We start from the raw sequence: 12,277 nt of genomic DNA on the forward strand, positions 1-12,277 counted from the left end.
CACGGCGTGGTCGTATAGATTATAACATGACGCGGAGAGACCTCTAGGTAATACTGCTTTAACTATGTGCAATGGTTCTTCTAATAATTTCAGTTGGTTGAACTTGAACACAATCACATATACCGGCGTTATGCTTCGGCTGCTTGTCCTACTATTCATTCGTACCCAGTAAGCCGGGGAGAATGATATTTCACCAGTGAATCCTGTTTCCAGCTATACGACTTAACAACTGAACTCAAGGAAGTCGTGATGTATCATACCATGGCAGAACAGGGCAGAAGGAAATAAGTCCCCATTATCGAATGACTGGTTTTCGACAGGTCGCGAGCCACGGAAGCGCTCTTTGGATAAAACGTGGGCGGGCAAATCAACTTGTCGGATTGGCTAAATCCAGGGGTCCTTGCTCCAGTCGAATTCGCCTCCTCGGATTTTACCGCTGTCAGTCACAGTCCCTGTCAGTCCCTGTCAAAGTGTCCTGTACGGTGTGGCTCATGACCATCACAGTTTGGGCTGATGCCAACTTCAATATCCTTTGTCAACGACGAGCTATGGATGTATCGATATTAATTACGAGAGCTATTACATCAGGTGTTACTTGGCACTCCAGAGGTTTGACAGTGCAACCGCCCCGGCAAGATTCTGACCTCTATTTCCATGGAATTTCTTCTCCTTAAGATAGGATGAAACGACGCTTGCTCTGGATGCCCAAGTATTCCTGTTTGTGGTCGCAGCTATGACGCTACCAGTAAGCAATTTGGGGTTGTACTGCTACATTGATATAAACCCCGTAAGCAGCTGGCCAATGCATGTCGAGCCAGATTGCATGGACCACGCCCCCCCTTGTCGGCCTCGAGATGAGTGGAGGAAAAGAGGGTCGAGCGCAGCTAAAGCCACCGGTATACCGGCCGAATGAGATCATGCTCGATCGGGCGATTCATCATTTTTAATCTATTTGAGTGGAGCCTTCAGCCACACGAGTCATCCGAGGCAACAACTGATATCATGGGGCAAATATCAAGGCAGAGCGAGCATTGAAGGCTCTTACACGTTTCACCATTCATTCCCATGGTTCCCAAATTGAATTGTATGATAGTATTGCAATATTGATCGTTCGGCGCGACTTTAAGAACCACCTGACGTTCGATCAGCGGCCGTTTTCCCGCCGCGTGGACATCGGCCCACTAGAAAATCCCCGAGAGCGCGCCAAATCAAGGTTTGGCACTAGGGCCAACGGTGTGGAAATCAAGTTTTCTGGTGCGTCCTTTTTTAGTAACTGGGGTAGTCATGTCTATTTTCATTATGAGTGGCTGCAATCTATCGATGGTCTTCCACCGTGGGGAATGCAACATTCTTCACAAGAATTGGATCCATTCTCATTCAGACAATGACCTTGTGTTTCTACTAGGTAGAGGTAGAATTAGTCTGGAATTTTCGATATTTAGATATTTTTCGTGAGCGAGTATATGTGGCATTGAGACCTAACTAACTACTAGCTGTTCAGAGTGTGCGGACCCGCACATCCCCCTTCTACGGTCGCATTTTGGATTGGCTTGGAATCGGTAGCTCGGGGGTATTTGTCCAAGGGCTCGAAAAGGTGGACCAAGAGGAAATGCCGTATAGTCGATGGGATCCGTTAGGAACTGTTGTCGCTTCAGGCAAACCCAGGTAATTACGAAACGTCATATGCTACGTTTAAATGCCTATCGTTCGTCGGTGGCTCCTAGAACCGACGGCGTGCAATCGGAATCTGACGTCGATTGCCAGGCTAATACCCATTGAATCTGCTCGGTCTACCTTAGTATGCAGAGCATCCCTTAGAAATTAGTCCGATCACTTCTAGCTTCCAGATCTGTTCCTGCATATATGTACGTATCATCATCATAGCACGGCCCTCGATGCCATGCTCTTTTTAGCTCGAACGCCGCAATGTAGACTGTAGCCCGACACCGTGGTTCGGTGGATCACGCTTAGATTGTACGGTATGAATTGCCTCCGATGCTATCAATCTTTTCGACACGAGATGGCGTATGTACTCCATTGTCCATTCTTGGCACCGTTTGTTATTGCGCTGTAAACAAGCATTTCAGTTAGTGAAGCTCCTGATATAAAACGCTGACTTGATCTGGAAGACTTACATCATTCACTGGGGCCAGAAAATTCTCACTAATTCCGGGAGGAGTCACCTGCGAGGCGGCAATCTCGATATTCCCTCTGGGCTGGTAGTCGGTGCACTTGATATCAGTTGGAGCGTCGACTATATTTTCAGCATCGACTTCTCCAAGCTGTATCAGAGAGTAGTGCTCTTGTGTGTCATTTATAAGAGAGTAATTTCGTTTGAATTCAAGGATGTAACCAGTCATCGGTGCACCGACAGCCTCGATCAACGTTCCTTGGTCTGGCTCTGTGGCGGCAGGAACAAAGATCGCAAAGTGCGCCCGTTGAGACTCTGCATTGCGAGACGAAACGAGATAAATGGTTCTGGATGTCATAAAGTGCTGATGGGAGGATGTAGAAGGTAAAGATTAAGATCAAAATGAAGATGAAGATGAAGGGGCGGTGGATCAGCTTGGTTATGCCAATGACGTAATGCGGGGAAGGCCAACTAAGAACAAGAACAATACTGTAGGGGATAGACGGAGTATATACTAGTATCAAGAGATAGAATAGATAAAAAGGAAACAAAGGGCTTATAGTGATCGTGTCGATGTATCGATTTGGGATGTTTAAGAAAAGCATCAGCTACACACATAGCACATCTCCTGATTGAACATCACGGTACTATATAAGCGTAATCTGCTTTTCCTCCTCAGCCAGACCAATCTGACTCATAATCAAGCGCATCTTGATATTACGATTAACCCTCGGGTTTAGTTCTTCAGGTATCAACATCCCCCAAATACACTCCCTGGCGACAAGCGAAGCTCGGAATTTCTCCCATTTCCACACACCGGTCTCGAAGGGCGCGAGCCATGTTCGCGCCATATCATTTCCCGGAAATGAGGGCCAACTCGAGCTCATATGTTTCTCCGTAAATGACATTATCCTCAATAGTTTCTCTGTCGTCTCTGCCCATGCTCTTATATCGCTTATATGAGAGATCAGATCCTCAGGCTCGGAATCGTCATCTTCAAGAATTTCCACAGGAGGTGCTGAGGAACCCGAAACAAACGACAGGCAGAATCTTTCCAGGTCCCATGTATATTCGGACGGTAGTTTCCAGTCGCGGAGACTTGTCCATGCTGTATTCAATTTATCTGCTCGAGGCATTTTCTCTGTGCCGCGTATTTCATCTTCTTGCTCTCCGAGATACTCAACAAAGGACCACACATGTCTAGAATCCCGGAACATCAAACCTAGTCTGTCCTCGTAGTATTTCCAAGAGTCCCTAAGAGGCTTCTCTAATTCTCGAATCTCCAAGAAAAATATTTTCACGATATCCAAGAACCTGGCTGTTGCATGGAAGAACGTGCGGCGGTCGGGTTCAAGGGGTATTTTTAGGCGTCGCCAGATCACATCAAGTACACGAGAGTCAAATTCCACAATTCCATCTATATCCTCAGTGGCCATTCGATGGATGTCGAGAACATTGGATGAGGTTTCGGCTGAAGAATCCGGAGAATTCTCCTCCCAAGGAAGATACATTGTTTGAGGTTGACGAAATGAGACCACACACGTGGTGAGTAACGAATAAGCCTCTTTTTCGGGTATATATCGTAAAATAACAGGATGGTCCATTCCCTGCAACAGGAAAACAGAAACACTGTCTTGGCGGGTTACGGGACCCGGTGCGTTTACGAAGCCGAAGAATCCAGGTATACTGTGACGGTTCGTCACAATTTTCCCCTGATGGTCTCTTGGAAAGACGCTTCGACGATAACTGCTTTCCCGCATTATTGAGAATAACTGCCATCTTTCATCGTAAGAACATAATTTGATCGCAGAACATTGTAAAGCTCTTGACTTGGGGTCGACAAGGATCTCTATGTTGCTCGGTACCATGCCATGAAATGAGAGCGCTGTCATCCCCTCCATTCCAGGATCAGTGATGTCAATCTCGTGACTTGGGAACTGAAGGGTCTGCTTCTGAGTCCAGTCTGGAACCCACGATGGTATGTCGAGATTTGACCGGTTTTTTGATCCTGCGAAGTTCAGGATTCTCATGTCTCCGAGATAGGTGGCAAGATATGCAGCAATGCCCGTGTAAATATCTTCAACCGATAGTGAATAGTCAGGTCTGATAGCTTCATCCGCAAGGCCCAACACACCGAATACTTTATCTCGCGGATCCGAGCAGTCATACTGTGAGGCGGCGAGAAGGATATCCAGAAATTCATTATCCAGGCTTTCATTTCCAATCATACGGTGTACAATCGAGCTGGTAGCTGAATTATGCGGGACCGTGATCTTTGTTCCTCTAGACCAAGGGGTAGCAGAGCCTCCCGAAATGAGCACGACGTGTCGGCCGACCAGAAGCTCTTGGAAGATCCAAACACGTGAGAATATCGGTAGGTCAGAGAAGCATTTCCAGGCACGTTGTGACCCCGAAGAGTGAATCTTAATGACACCACCCGCGTTCGCTTCTTTCAAATTTTCCAAAACCAACCCAGTTTCAGGCGAAGAATTACCTATAAATGTAAGAACATCTTTCGCATTCGCATAGATCTCACGCGAGAGACCAGCTTGGTGATTTCTCTCGAGGACATCATCCAGATCAATACAAAGTTCATCAACCCAGAGAAGCTGTGTCAAACCGAGACTTCTAATTTGTCGAAGGGCAGCTTCGCAGTTACTGTGAACAAAAATAATGTCCCAGAACAAGCCCATGAAGACTGGTTTCCATAGAGATAACCCCCCAGCAGTCGTATACGAAACAGCATCATACGTCTGAACAGGCTGTTCGCGGAGATGTGTTTTCTCCCATGTGATATGGACCGGCCCATCCGAATTCTCGCATGGCATCAGTCTTATGAGTCGAATTTCATCGTCAAAAAGGGTCTCTGGTCTCGCGACTTCTTCATTTTGGGTCACAATCGACCCTACACGAGAGACCTTCCGAGGAGGCTGCGTGATTTCAACAGCTGAAGAGAACTCGCCTAAATAGCGCGCCTTTGCAGGCCATTTTAACGGCTGATTTTCTGTTCTCGGTGGTGGAGATCGGTTATTCTGTTGAGCCGCGTCTGTCGTTTCATCAAGGGATGATAGTGCGGAGCAACTTTTGCAGTGGAGACTGGAATTAGAGTCAACCAGCACGATCTCAGGGCTCTGACAGCCGTCCTTGTGCCAGCGTCTCATCTTTGGTTTCTTTTTCACGCCGACCGTCCTTGTGTGTTTGAGTCCAAGATCCCAGGGTCTTGGATGCTGGAAATAATCCTCAAAATATTCCAGGTTTGAGCTGAGCTAGGACTTTCTTGATTCTAGGCCCCCGCTTCAATGTGGCGTTGCGGGGCTGGGGCTGCCTTGTTTGCAGGATACTACTAGTAGTATCGCAACGGCAATTGGACGCTTCGTGCATTCCAACTTGCTGAAGGATCTTCATGAGTCAACCCAGTCTTACAAATGCGATCATTCGATTTTTGTAGTGCCGCCCGAGGTACATCAGCTACTACTACCCAGGTAGTATGTCGCCCTTTCAAATGAACAGCCCCCTTTCGCTTTTTCTTTAACTCAACCGATGAAATGGAAGAGCATAAATGGAGCTTGCTCAGCATCCACCGATCAATGGGTTTTTATTGACCTCTATGCTGTATAAATCACGATCTCTAAATCCCCAAAAACTTTTTGTTTCGTTTGCGCAGGAATTTTTCCTGCAAAAGCTGCCAACTACCCATCTCTTTCGGCCTCAGCCTCGACCCTTTTAGGCCAGGCACCGCTAAGCAGTCCAATAGGCACGGCCGTGACGGCACACAGCACTCCCAACACGAGGGTCATCGCAGCCCAACCTGCACGTACCCGCATTGCACCCGCCAAAATCGGACCCAGGAGCTGACCCCCCGCAAAAGCCATATTTAATAGCGCATATGTCTGGGCGACCGGACTTTTCTCTCCGAACGCGCCAGGATTCTCAATCTCATAGTCCCCAACCACCTGAGAAGCTTCTGTCATGGCGGTAATTTCTACCGTGACGACCGCTAGACCTGAGAATGAACAGGAGCGCTGTTAGTAGAATGATGTCGGCGGTTGTGTTCTTGTTCACCAAACGCATCAGAATCCAGGCGCAGCCCGAGGCTGAAAAAGCCGCAGCTGCTGGGATCCGGACTCCAATGCGATCGATGAGCTTTCCGATAAGCACGCCCGCGAAACTGGGGATGGACGAAGCGACGAAGATCAACCCTGCACCGCCAGAGGACCAGCCGAATGTCTGCATGACGTATAGCGGGATGGTCTGCATAGTAGAATCAGTTACTAGGTCATGCTTTCAATCGAGGTAGTGAGCAATCGGGAGGGTAAACGAACGGTTTCCAAGGCTGCGGTTATAACAGCCATCACAATGGTGGCCGTACATGCAAGGGGCAGTCGGGGGGACGTGAGAAGACTGAATATCGTCGCGGATCTTTGTTTGCCCAAGTTTGAGGATCTAGCGCAAGGAGTCGAGGATCTCAATAAGGATGTTTGCTCATCGCAATGTTGATCGGACCCGGTACGAGTATTCCTTGCTTGGGGAGACTGAGACTCCGGGTAAGTGAGCGTATTGTACGCATCAGCCTGAGAGTCAATAGCCTGCGAGTTGAGAGTGGGCTCCGTATTTTGAGCAGTCCCTATAACATACATGCAATTAGTATGATCACTCACAACGTCTCGTCTCTCGCAAAGTTGGGATGACGCCACTCACTCGGCACCTCGATAATAGCAAATCGCAAGATCACATCCAGAGCAATAAGAGCCACAGGAATCATGAACGTCCCATAAAAACCCAGCTTCTCATACATGACTCCGCCAATCGTAGGGCCAAGTAGAAATCCCCACGTCATACCGATTGTTGTTTGTCCCATGGCCTCCCCAACTCGCTCGGGGGATACATTATCCACAACGATCGCAAGTCCAACGACCCAAACACCCGCAGCGGAGAATCCCTGCAGACCGCGTGCAATGATAAGAAGCACCATCGAGCGGGCAACGATGAATAGGAGAGTTGAGGCACCCAGTGCAAGCAGACCGAGGACGAAAGGCAATTTTCGATATCGAGAGTGGTCGGCGAACCAGCCGAAGAGCGCTGTTGTGAAACTCAGTCAGATAGGAATATGAAATATAAGAAAACAAATACATACGCGATCCGATAAGAAGAGTTGCGCCGTAGACAGCTAGCAGAACTGATACCCAATATTGCGCTGTCCATGACGGTTAGCGGGGCAATGTGGACAGAGAAGATTTGGAGAATGATAAATCAATCAATCAATCATACCATCTTCCTCTCGAGCCCCAACGCGTTCAACCAGTGCAACGGGAATGATAGGGACAACCTTGGCAGGTATCATATGTTAGAAAAAAAAAGGGGAGAATCGATCATTGTGATAGATTGATCTCACCATGCCATAAATGAAAATATCCTAAAAGAATGACAATATCAGCGACGGCAAATAAACTCCCATCCGATCCGACATACCGTGAAAATCGCAATGGACACCACAATGACAACAAAAGACTCGGAAGCCCGAATCTTATGAAGCCATGGCTTTGACGATTCCATATTGAATAGAACTGAGCTACTGAACCACAACTGAACCCCCTCAAAATCGCAAAACCCAAAACGAGAAGAGGATGCGGAGGAGAGGATCTCCGCCGAGGGGCGGAGAAGATGGAACTCTCAGACCTGATCCACAGGCTAAACGAGGACTAGTTTGAACTAAATTGGTTAGTATAGTCTCGGCGAGGGTTCGTCGAGTTGTGTGAACGGATGATCGCCCGCGGCCTTCAGGTTCAGAGATCAGATCAGGTCAGATCAAAGCTTCCCCTCGCCACCCACCGCATTGGTGCACCTGATCGAGACTAGTCTGCCAACAGTGCAGCAGGGGACTCGACGTACATTCTTGTTTCCGCTCTCATTTGTATATGCAGGGTGGTTTTATTGGCTACCACTAATACGCCTCTGAAGTTCTCTTTGCTATACTGAGCATACGGAGTGGAGTTGGCTCTTGACAGGGCAGCACTGGGGATCCTAGGCCGGGCCGCTTCGCCCCTAGCTCCCCGCCCAGGAAACCAGTTCAATTAGCGATCGTCTTGCCAACGCTGGCCGATTATATCTCCTGCCCTGCTGCTTGTATACATGGAGATTTTACGGTTCAATACTGAGGAAACCCGCGGCCCCGCCACAACAAACACAGCCCATGCAGCGCTCAAGAAATAGTCCCACCCATTTTGGTGGACTGTCTGAGATTCCTTCAACTACCTCTTGAAGCCGCTCCCCCTGAAGACCCTGCTAGGATTGATCCCTTGGATTCTTTTCGGATACATAGGCTTTCCTTCGCTAGGAGTGGAGCCTGTCGTGTCGTTCCTTAGTGAACGTGGAAGCGCCACGGGAGGCAGCATAGGAAGATGGGGAAGTATCTACACAATTGAATGGACCTCGGCGAGAAGGCCACCGCAACCCCGGAGTCATGTTAAGGGAACCCTGTGATGTAAATTGCTTTGCATATGACCATCCAATTAATGATGTTATCGGATGGAGGTGAGCGGCATAAGCATTTACAATATTGGAATAACGCCAGTGTAGGCAGCAGATAAAAAATTTGAACGAGAAGGAAGGATAGAATAAGTATTTCATAATGTAGTGACTCATTATCAACAAAGTCGAAACAAAACCCCAGAATATGCAAAAGGTATGTACAAAAAATAGGGGGGGAAAGATGTGGAAAAACTCGGAAAAGGCCCCTAATATGTGAATGTGAAAATGTGAAATATGCCGTGCGCCATGCTGTTCAGATCAGAGTCTTCAGAAAGGTCTGAAAAATCAATAATCATACAAATGTGGGAGGAGATGAGTGAGGTCTTTTCCCACTTCTCTCTCTCTCTCTGGGTATTAAGGTTTTGTGCAGTTTTTTCTTGTGTATATTCATGGTTGTGTGTTGTGTGTTGTGTTTTCCAGTGTATCGGAGAAGGAAATGCTGACTGGTTGGTTGCTCATGGCCCCTTGTATCCATCAGCCCAGCCTGATTTGGATGGCGACTTCGGCCGGGAGGGATCATATTCGTAGCGACGCCAGTTGTCAGCGACCCACCACTGAGCGGCATGGGATGCATCATGGGTCCACTTGACAGCGTCAGAACCGTGCTGCGCCTCGATGGCCTTGAACAGGCCGTCAAGATCGAACGACTTGATAGGGCTCTGCTCCTGGGGGTCCGTGGAAGGATCGCTGAAGCGCCACTCAACCTCGTTGACCAGAGGAACGATGAGGCGGTATGGGCGGTTAGCGGACCGCATGGCGACCAGGGAGCCACCGGTGTTCATGACGGTGAATTGATAGTAGGCGGTGTTGTTATTCTCGGCGATGATGGGACGAATCATAGACTGGCCCTCGTACATGGGCAGCAAGTCGCCAACAGCGCGGGCGCTCACATGATCAAGAGATCCGGAGGTCTTGAGAAGATCAAGGATGGTGGGCATGATTTGAACGGAGCTCACGGACGAGTTGATCGAGATGGGCGGAATGTTAGGATTGGCAAAGATGAGCGGCACATGGAAGTTCGATACTAAGGGATTGTCATAGGGCGTCACATTGCCGTCTTCTGGGAGACTCAAACCGTGATCACCAGTCATGACAATGAGGGTCTCGTTGGCGACACCGGTCTCCTCTAGAAGATCCAAAAAGTCACCGTACCACTTATCGTTGACGCCGACGGTGTTCAAGTAGCGGTTCAGCTGGTCGTTCTTTCCACCGAACGAGTTGGATTCGGAACCGAAAAGATCATCGTACTTTCCATCGGGGGTATCCCAGGGGTGGTGAGTGATACCAGTCAGGTGGGTGAGGAAAAGACGCTCGTGATTGGTCTCGGCCCTTTCAATGGCTTCGCGGAAGTAGCCCTTCAGGGATCCATCGGGATAACCCCAGAAGTTGAACTTGGTGTAGTTGAAATTCTTGCCATTCGCGATATCCTCATCGATAGACTCGACAGTAACGACGTTTTCCGGCTTGAAACCGAGTGCGGGGGACAGCAGGTTCTGGTGATCGTAGGTATCGGTAATCGACTGCATGAAAGTCGGGCGCCAAGGCCACATCTTGTAGTCGCTGCTCTTGGTATCGTTGGTTTTGGCACTCAAAACGTCAAGCACCTGGGGCAAACACGGGTTGTAAATATGGTGCTCATACTCTTTGTTAAAATCGATAACGAGAGGAGAAAGACCGCAAGTGGTGGCTTCGATACTCTTGAGGGTGAAAGTACCGCCAGTGTAGGAGTTGTCGGCGCGAAGACCACCATAAGGCTTGATAGCACCCTTCTTGTGAAATCCGGATTCGGCACCAGTCAAGCGTTCAGCGACAGAGGTCAGGTTGGCCAGACGGCGCTGGACGTCCTTGGGAATGCGATTCTTCTTGTGGGACTTGACGAGACGCTCGTGCATATAAGAGCCCTTGCGGAGGGGGAAGACGTCGTAGCGGGTGCTCTCCATCTTGAAGACGAAGATATGCTTGATGTTCACCTTGCCGCTGTGGAGGGCCTCCCGGAGAGGCTCTAGGATGTCCTCGCCCAAGTTGGAGATGGTCAGGGGGTCCTCAGTGGCGTTGTAGTGAGAGTACTTGTTGCCGTCGAATCCGCCCTTCTCCCAGTCGCGGAATCCAGGCCAGTCGCCCTCTGGGAACCAATCCCAACGAGGAGGTGCGGTCAGAGCGGTCAGCTTGCCGTGCAGATAAGGGTCGTCCGAGATCATCTGAAGCTTGCCCTTGGAATCGACACCGGCAAAGGGGGAAATAATGACTGTTTGGGACATGAACCAGAGCGCTTGCTCGGAGGGACGGGCGAGACGGAGAATGAAGATGATTGCAGTTGGGACAATGATCAGTGCACGCTTGGCGATCGGTCGCCAGTCCTGTTTCAAATCGTCGAATCCGCTGTTCATTCTGTTCATCCAGCGCTGCTTGAGGCCGAGGCCGAGGCCGAAGTCCTCCTCGTTGGATCGCGACTGGGTAGGCTGATCTAGCAAAGGAGCGGAGTTCATCTTGTCCTCGTCGTCTTCATAGTCACCCAGAGGAACTGGCTCATAGATCTTCAAGTCCTCAAACAGCTTGCGCCCTCTGCCCCATCGGCGGAAGACCATCTCCATCAGAGACCTAGCCACCGGCTTGACGACGGGGATGACGGGCTTGGTAATCGAGGCGAAGAAGTCGCCCCATGTGTGCATCACCCCACCCACGGCATTATAGAGGTGCGGGGTCGCAAATCCAGCCACCACGATATAGAGAGCTTCGACGATGACGAGACCGGTGAGGCCGGTGAGCAAAGTGTTGATGGAGGCGGGGTCGCGGTTGAAACCACCGGCCTGGCGCCAGTGAATTTCAGCTCCGGTAGTGAAGTAGAAGGAAGTATTGGCAGCGGCCATGACGGAAAGGACGAGACTAGATAGAAATTAAGCTCAGATTAGAAACGAGGTTCGCTTCCCAATCGGGCGGACGCGCACGCGACCTTGGATTTGGGGGTGTTCAAAGAACGAGAAAAAAGAAAAACTCACGTAGCCACGATCATGGCAGTAGCAGCACCAATGCGAATCCATTTGTGCTGATAGCTGCGCGACAAGACGTGCGCCAAAAACAGGAAGATGATGTCTTGCACGAAAAAAGTCGAGCCCCAGAGGAACAGAGTTCCGACGGGGATGGAATCGATATGGGCCCAGATATGCAAGAGCTTGGCGAAGAAGATGGAGACGAAGAGGAATGAATACCAGAACTTGCGAGATAGTTCCCAGGTGAACGAAGCTTGCAGGCCACGCGCGGGAATTGTGCAACAGAAGAAACGCATCCAGCCCAGGGCTTGACCAGCGAAGCTCGGAGTGGTGCCCGTGGCATTCCACGGGGGGTTGTTGAATTGCATGGTCCTAGATGCTTCAGGGCGACATGAGAAGCATATGGGAGAGGAAGGAGGTGGGTGATTAGATCATGCAAGGAAAGCAAAGATCCAAATCGAGAGGGTTCAGGAGGGAAAAGTGACGGGGGGGGAGTGGCGCGGGAAGAATAAATAATTATAGAAAAGAAGAAGTGAAAGTGGAACATGGGGAAAGTAGCCAGCGCACTTCACCACCACCATCAGTCACCCACCACCACTCACCACTCACCACTACTACCACCACCACCAAC

The 12,277-nt window shown here is 49.6% G+C and overlaps 4 protein-coding genes across 4 annotated transcripts; all 4 read right to left on the reverse strand.

The window, feature by feature from the left end:
* Window positions 1-1,909: 1,909 nt before the first annotated feature.
* On the reverse strand, window positions 1,910-2,489 carry N7509_001808 (uncharacterized protein; the record flags this gene model as incomplete). The annotated part of the gene is made up of 2 exons (XM_056626445.1): window positions 1,910-2,068; window positions 2,136-2,489. 2 exons carry the CDS (start codon window positions 2,487-2,489, stop codon window positions 1,910-1,912), a joined length of 513 nt encoding a protein of 170 aa, XP_056492240.1.
* A 289-nt stretch (window positions 2,490-2,778) lies between these two features.
* On the reverse strand, window positions 2,779-5,292 carry N7509_001809 (heterokaryon incompatibility protein-domain-containing protein; the record flags this gene model as incomplete). The annotated part of the gene is made up of 1 exon (XM_056626446.1): window positions 2,779-5,292. The coding sequence occupies one exon, from the start codon at window positions 5,290-5,292 to the stop codon at window positions 2,779-2,781; it is 2,514 nt and encodes an 837-aa protein (XP_056492241.1).
* A 528-nt stretch (window positions 5,293-5,820) lies between these two features.
* Window positions 5,821-7,684, reverse strand: N7509_001810 (MFS transporter; the record flags this gene model as incomplete). Its single annotated transcript, XM_056626447.1, has 8 exons — window positions 5,821-6,134; window positions 6,199-6,382; window positions 6,454-6,755; window positions 6,830-7,210; window positions 7,266-7,325; window positions 7,400-7,457; window positions 7,524-7,544; window positions 7,601-7,684. 8 exons carry the CDS (start codon window positions 7,682-7,684, stop codon window positions 5,821-5,823), a joined length of 1,404 nt encoding a protein of 467 aa, XP_056492242.1.
* Window positions 7,685-9,114: 1,430 nt separating this feature from the next.
* Window positions 9,115-12,014, reverse strand: N7509_001811 (uncharacterized protein; the record flags this gene model as incomplete). The annotated part of the gene is made up of 2 exons (XM_056626448.1): window positions 9,115-11,542; window positions 11,656-12,014. The coding sequence occupies 2 exons, from the start codon at window positions 12,012-12,014 to the stop codon at window positions 9,115-9,117; spliced, it is 2,787 nt and encodes a 928-aa protein (XP_056492243.1).
* Window positions 12,015-12,277: the final 263 nt, after the last annotated feature.

This window comes from Penicillium cosmopolitanum (genome assembly GCF_028827165.1).
Source record: "Penicillium cosmopolitanum strain IBT 29677 chromosome Unknown utg000004l:1.0-4361866.0:1.0-4365735.0, whole genome shotgun sequence".
In the NCBI taxonomy this organism is placed as follows: Eukaryota; Fungi; Ascomycota; class Eurotiomycetes; order Eurotiales; family Aspergillaceae; genus Penicillium; species Penicillium cosmopolitanum.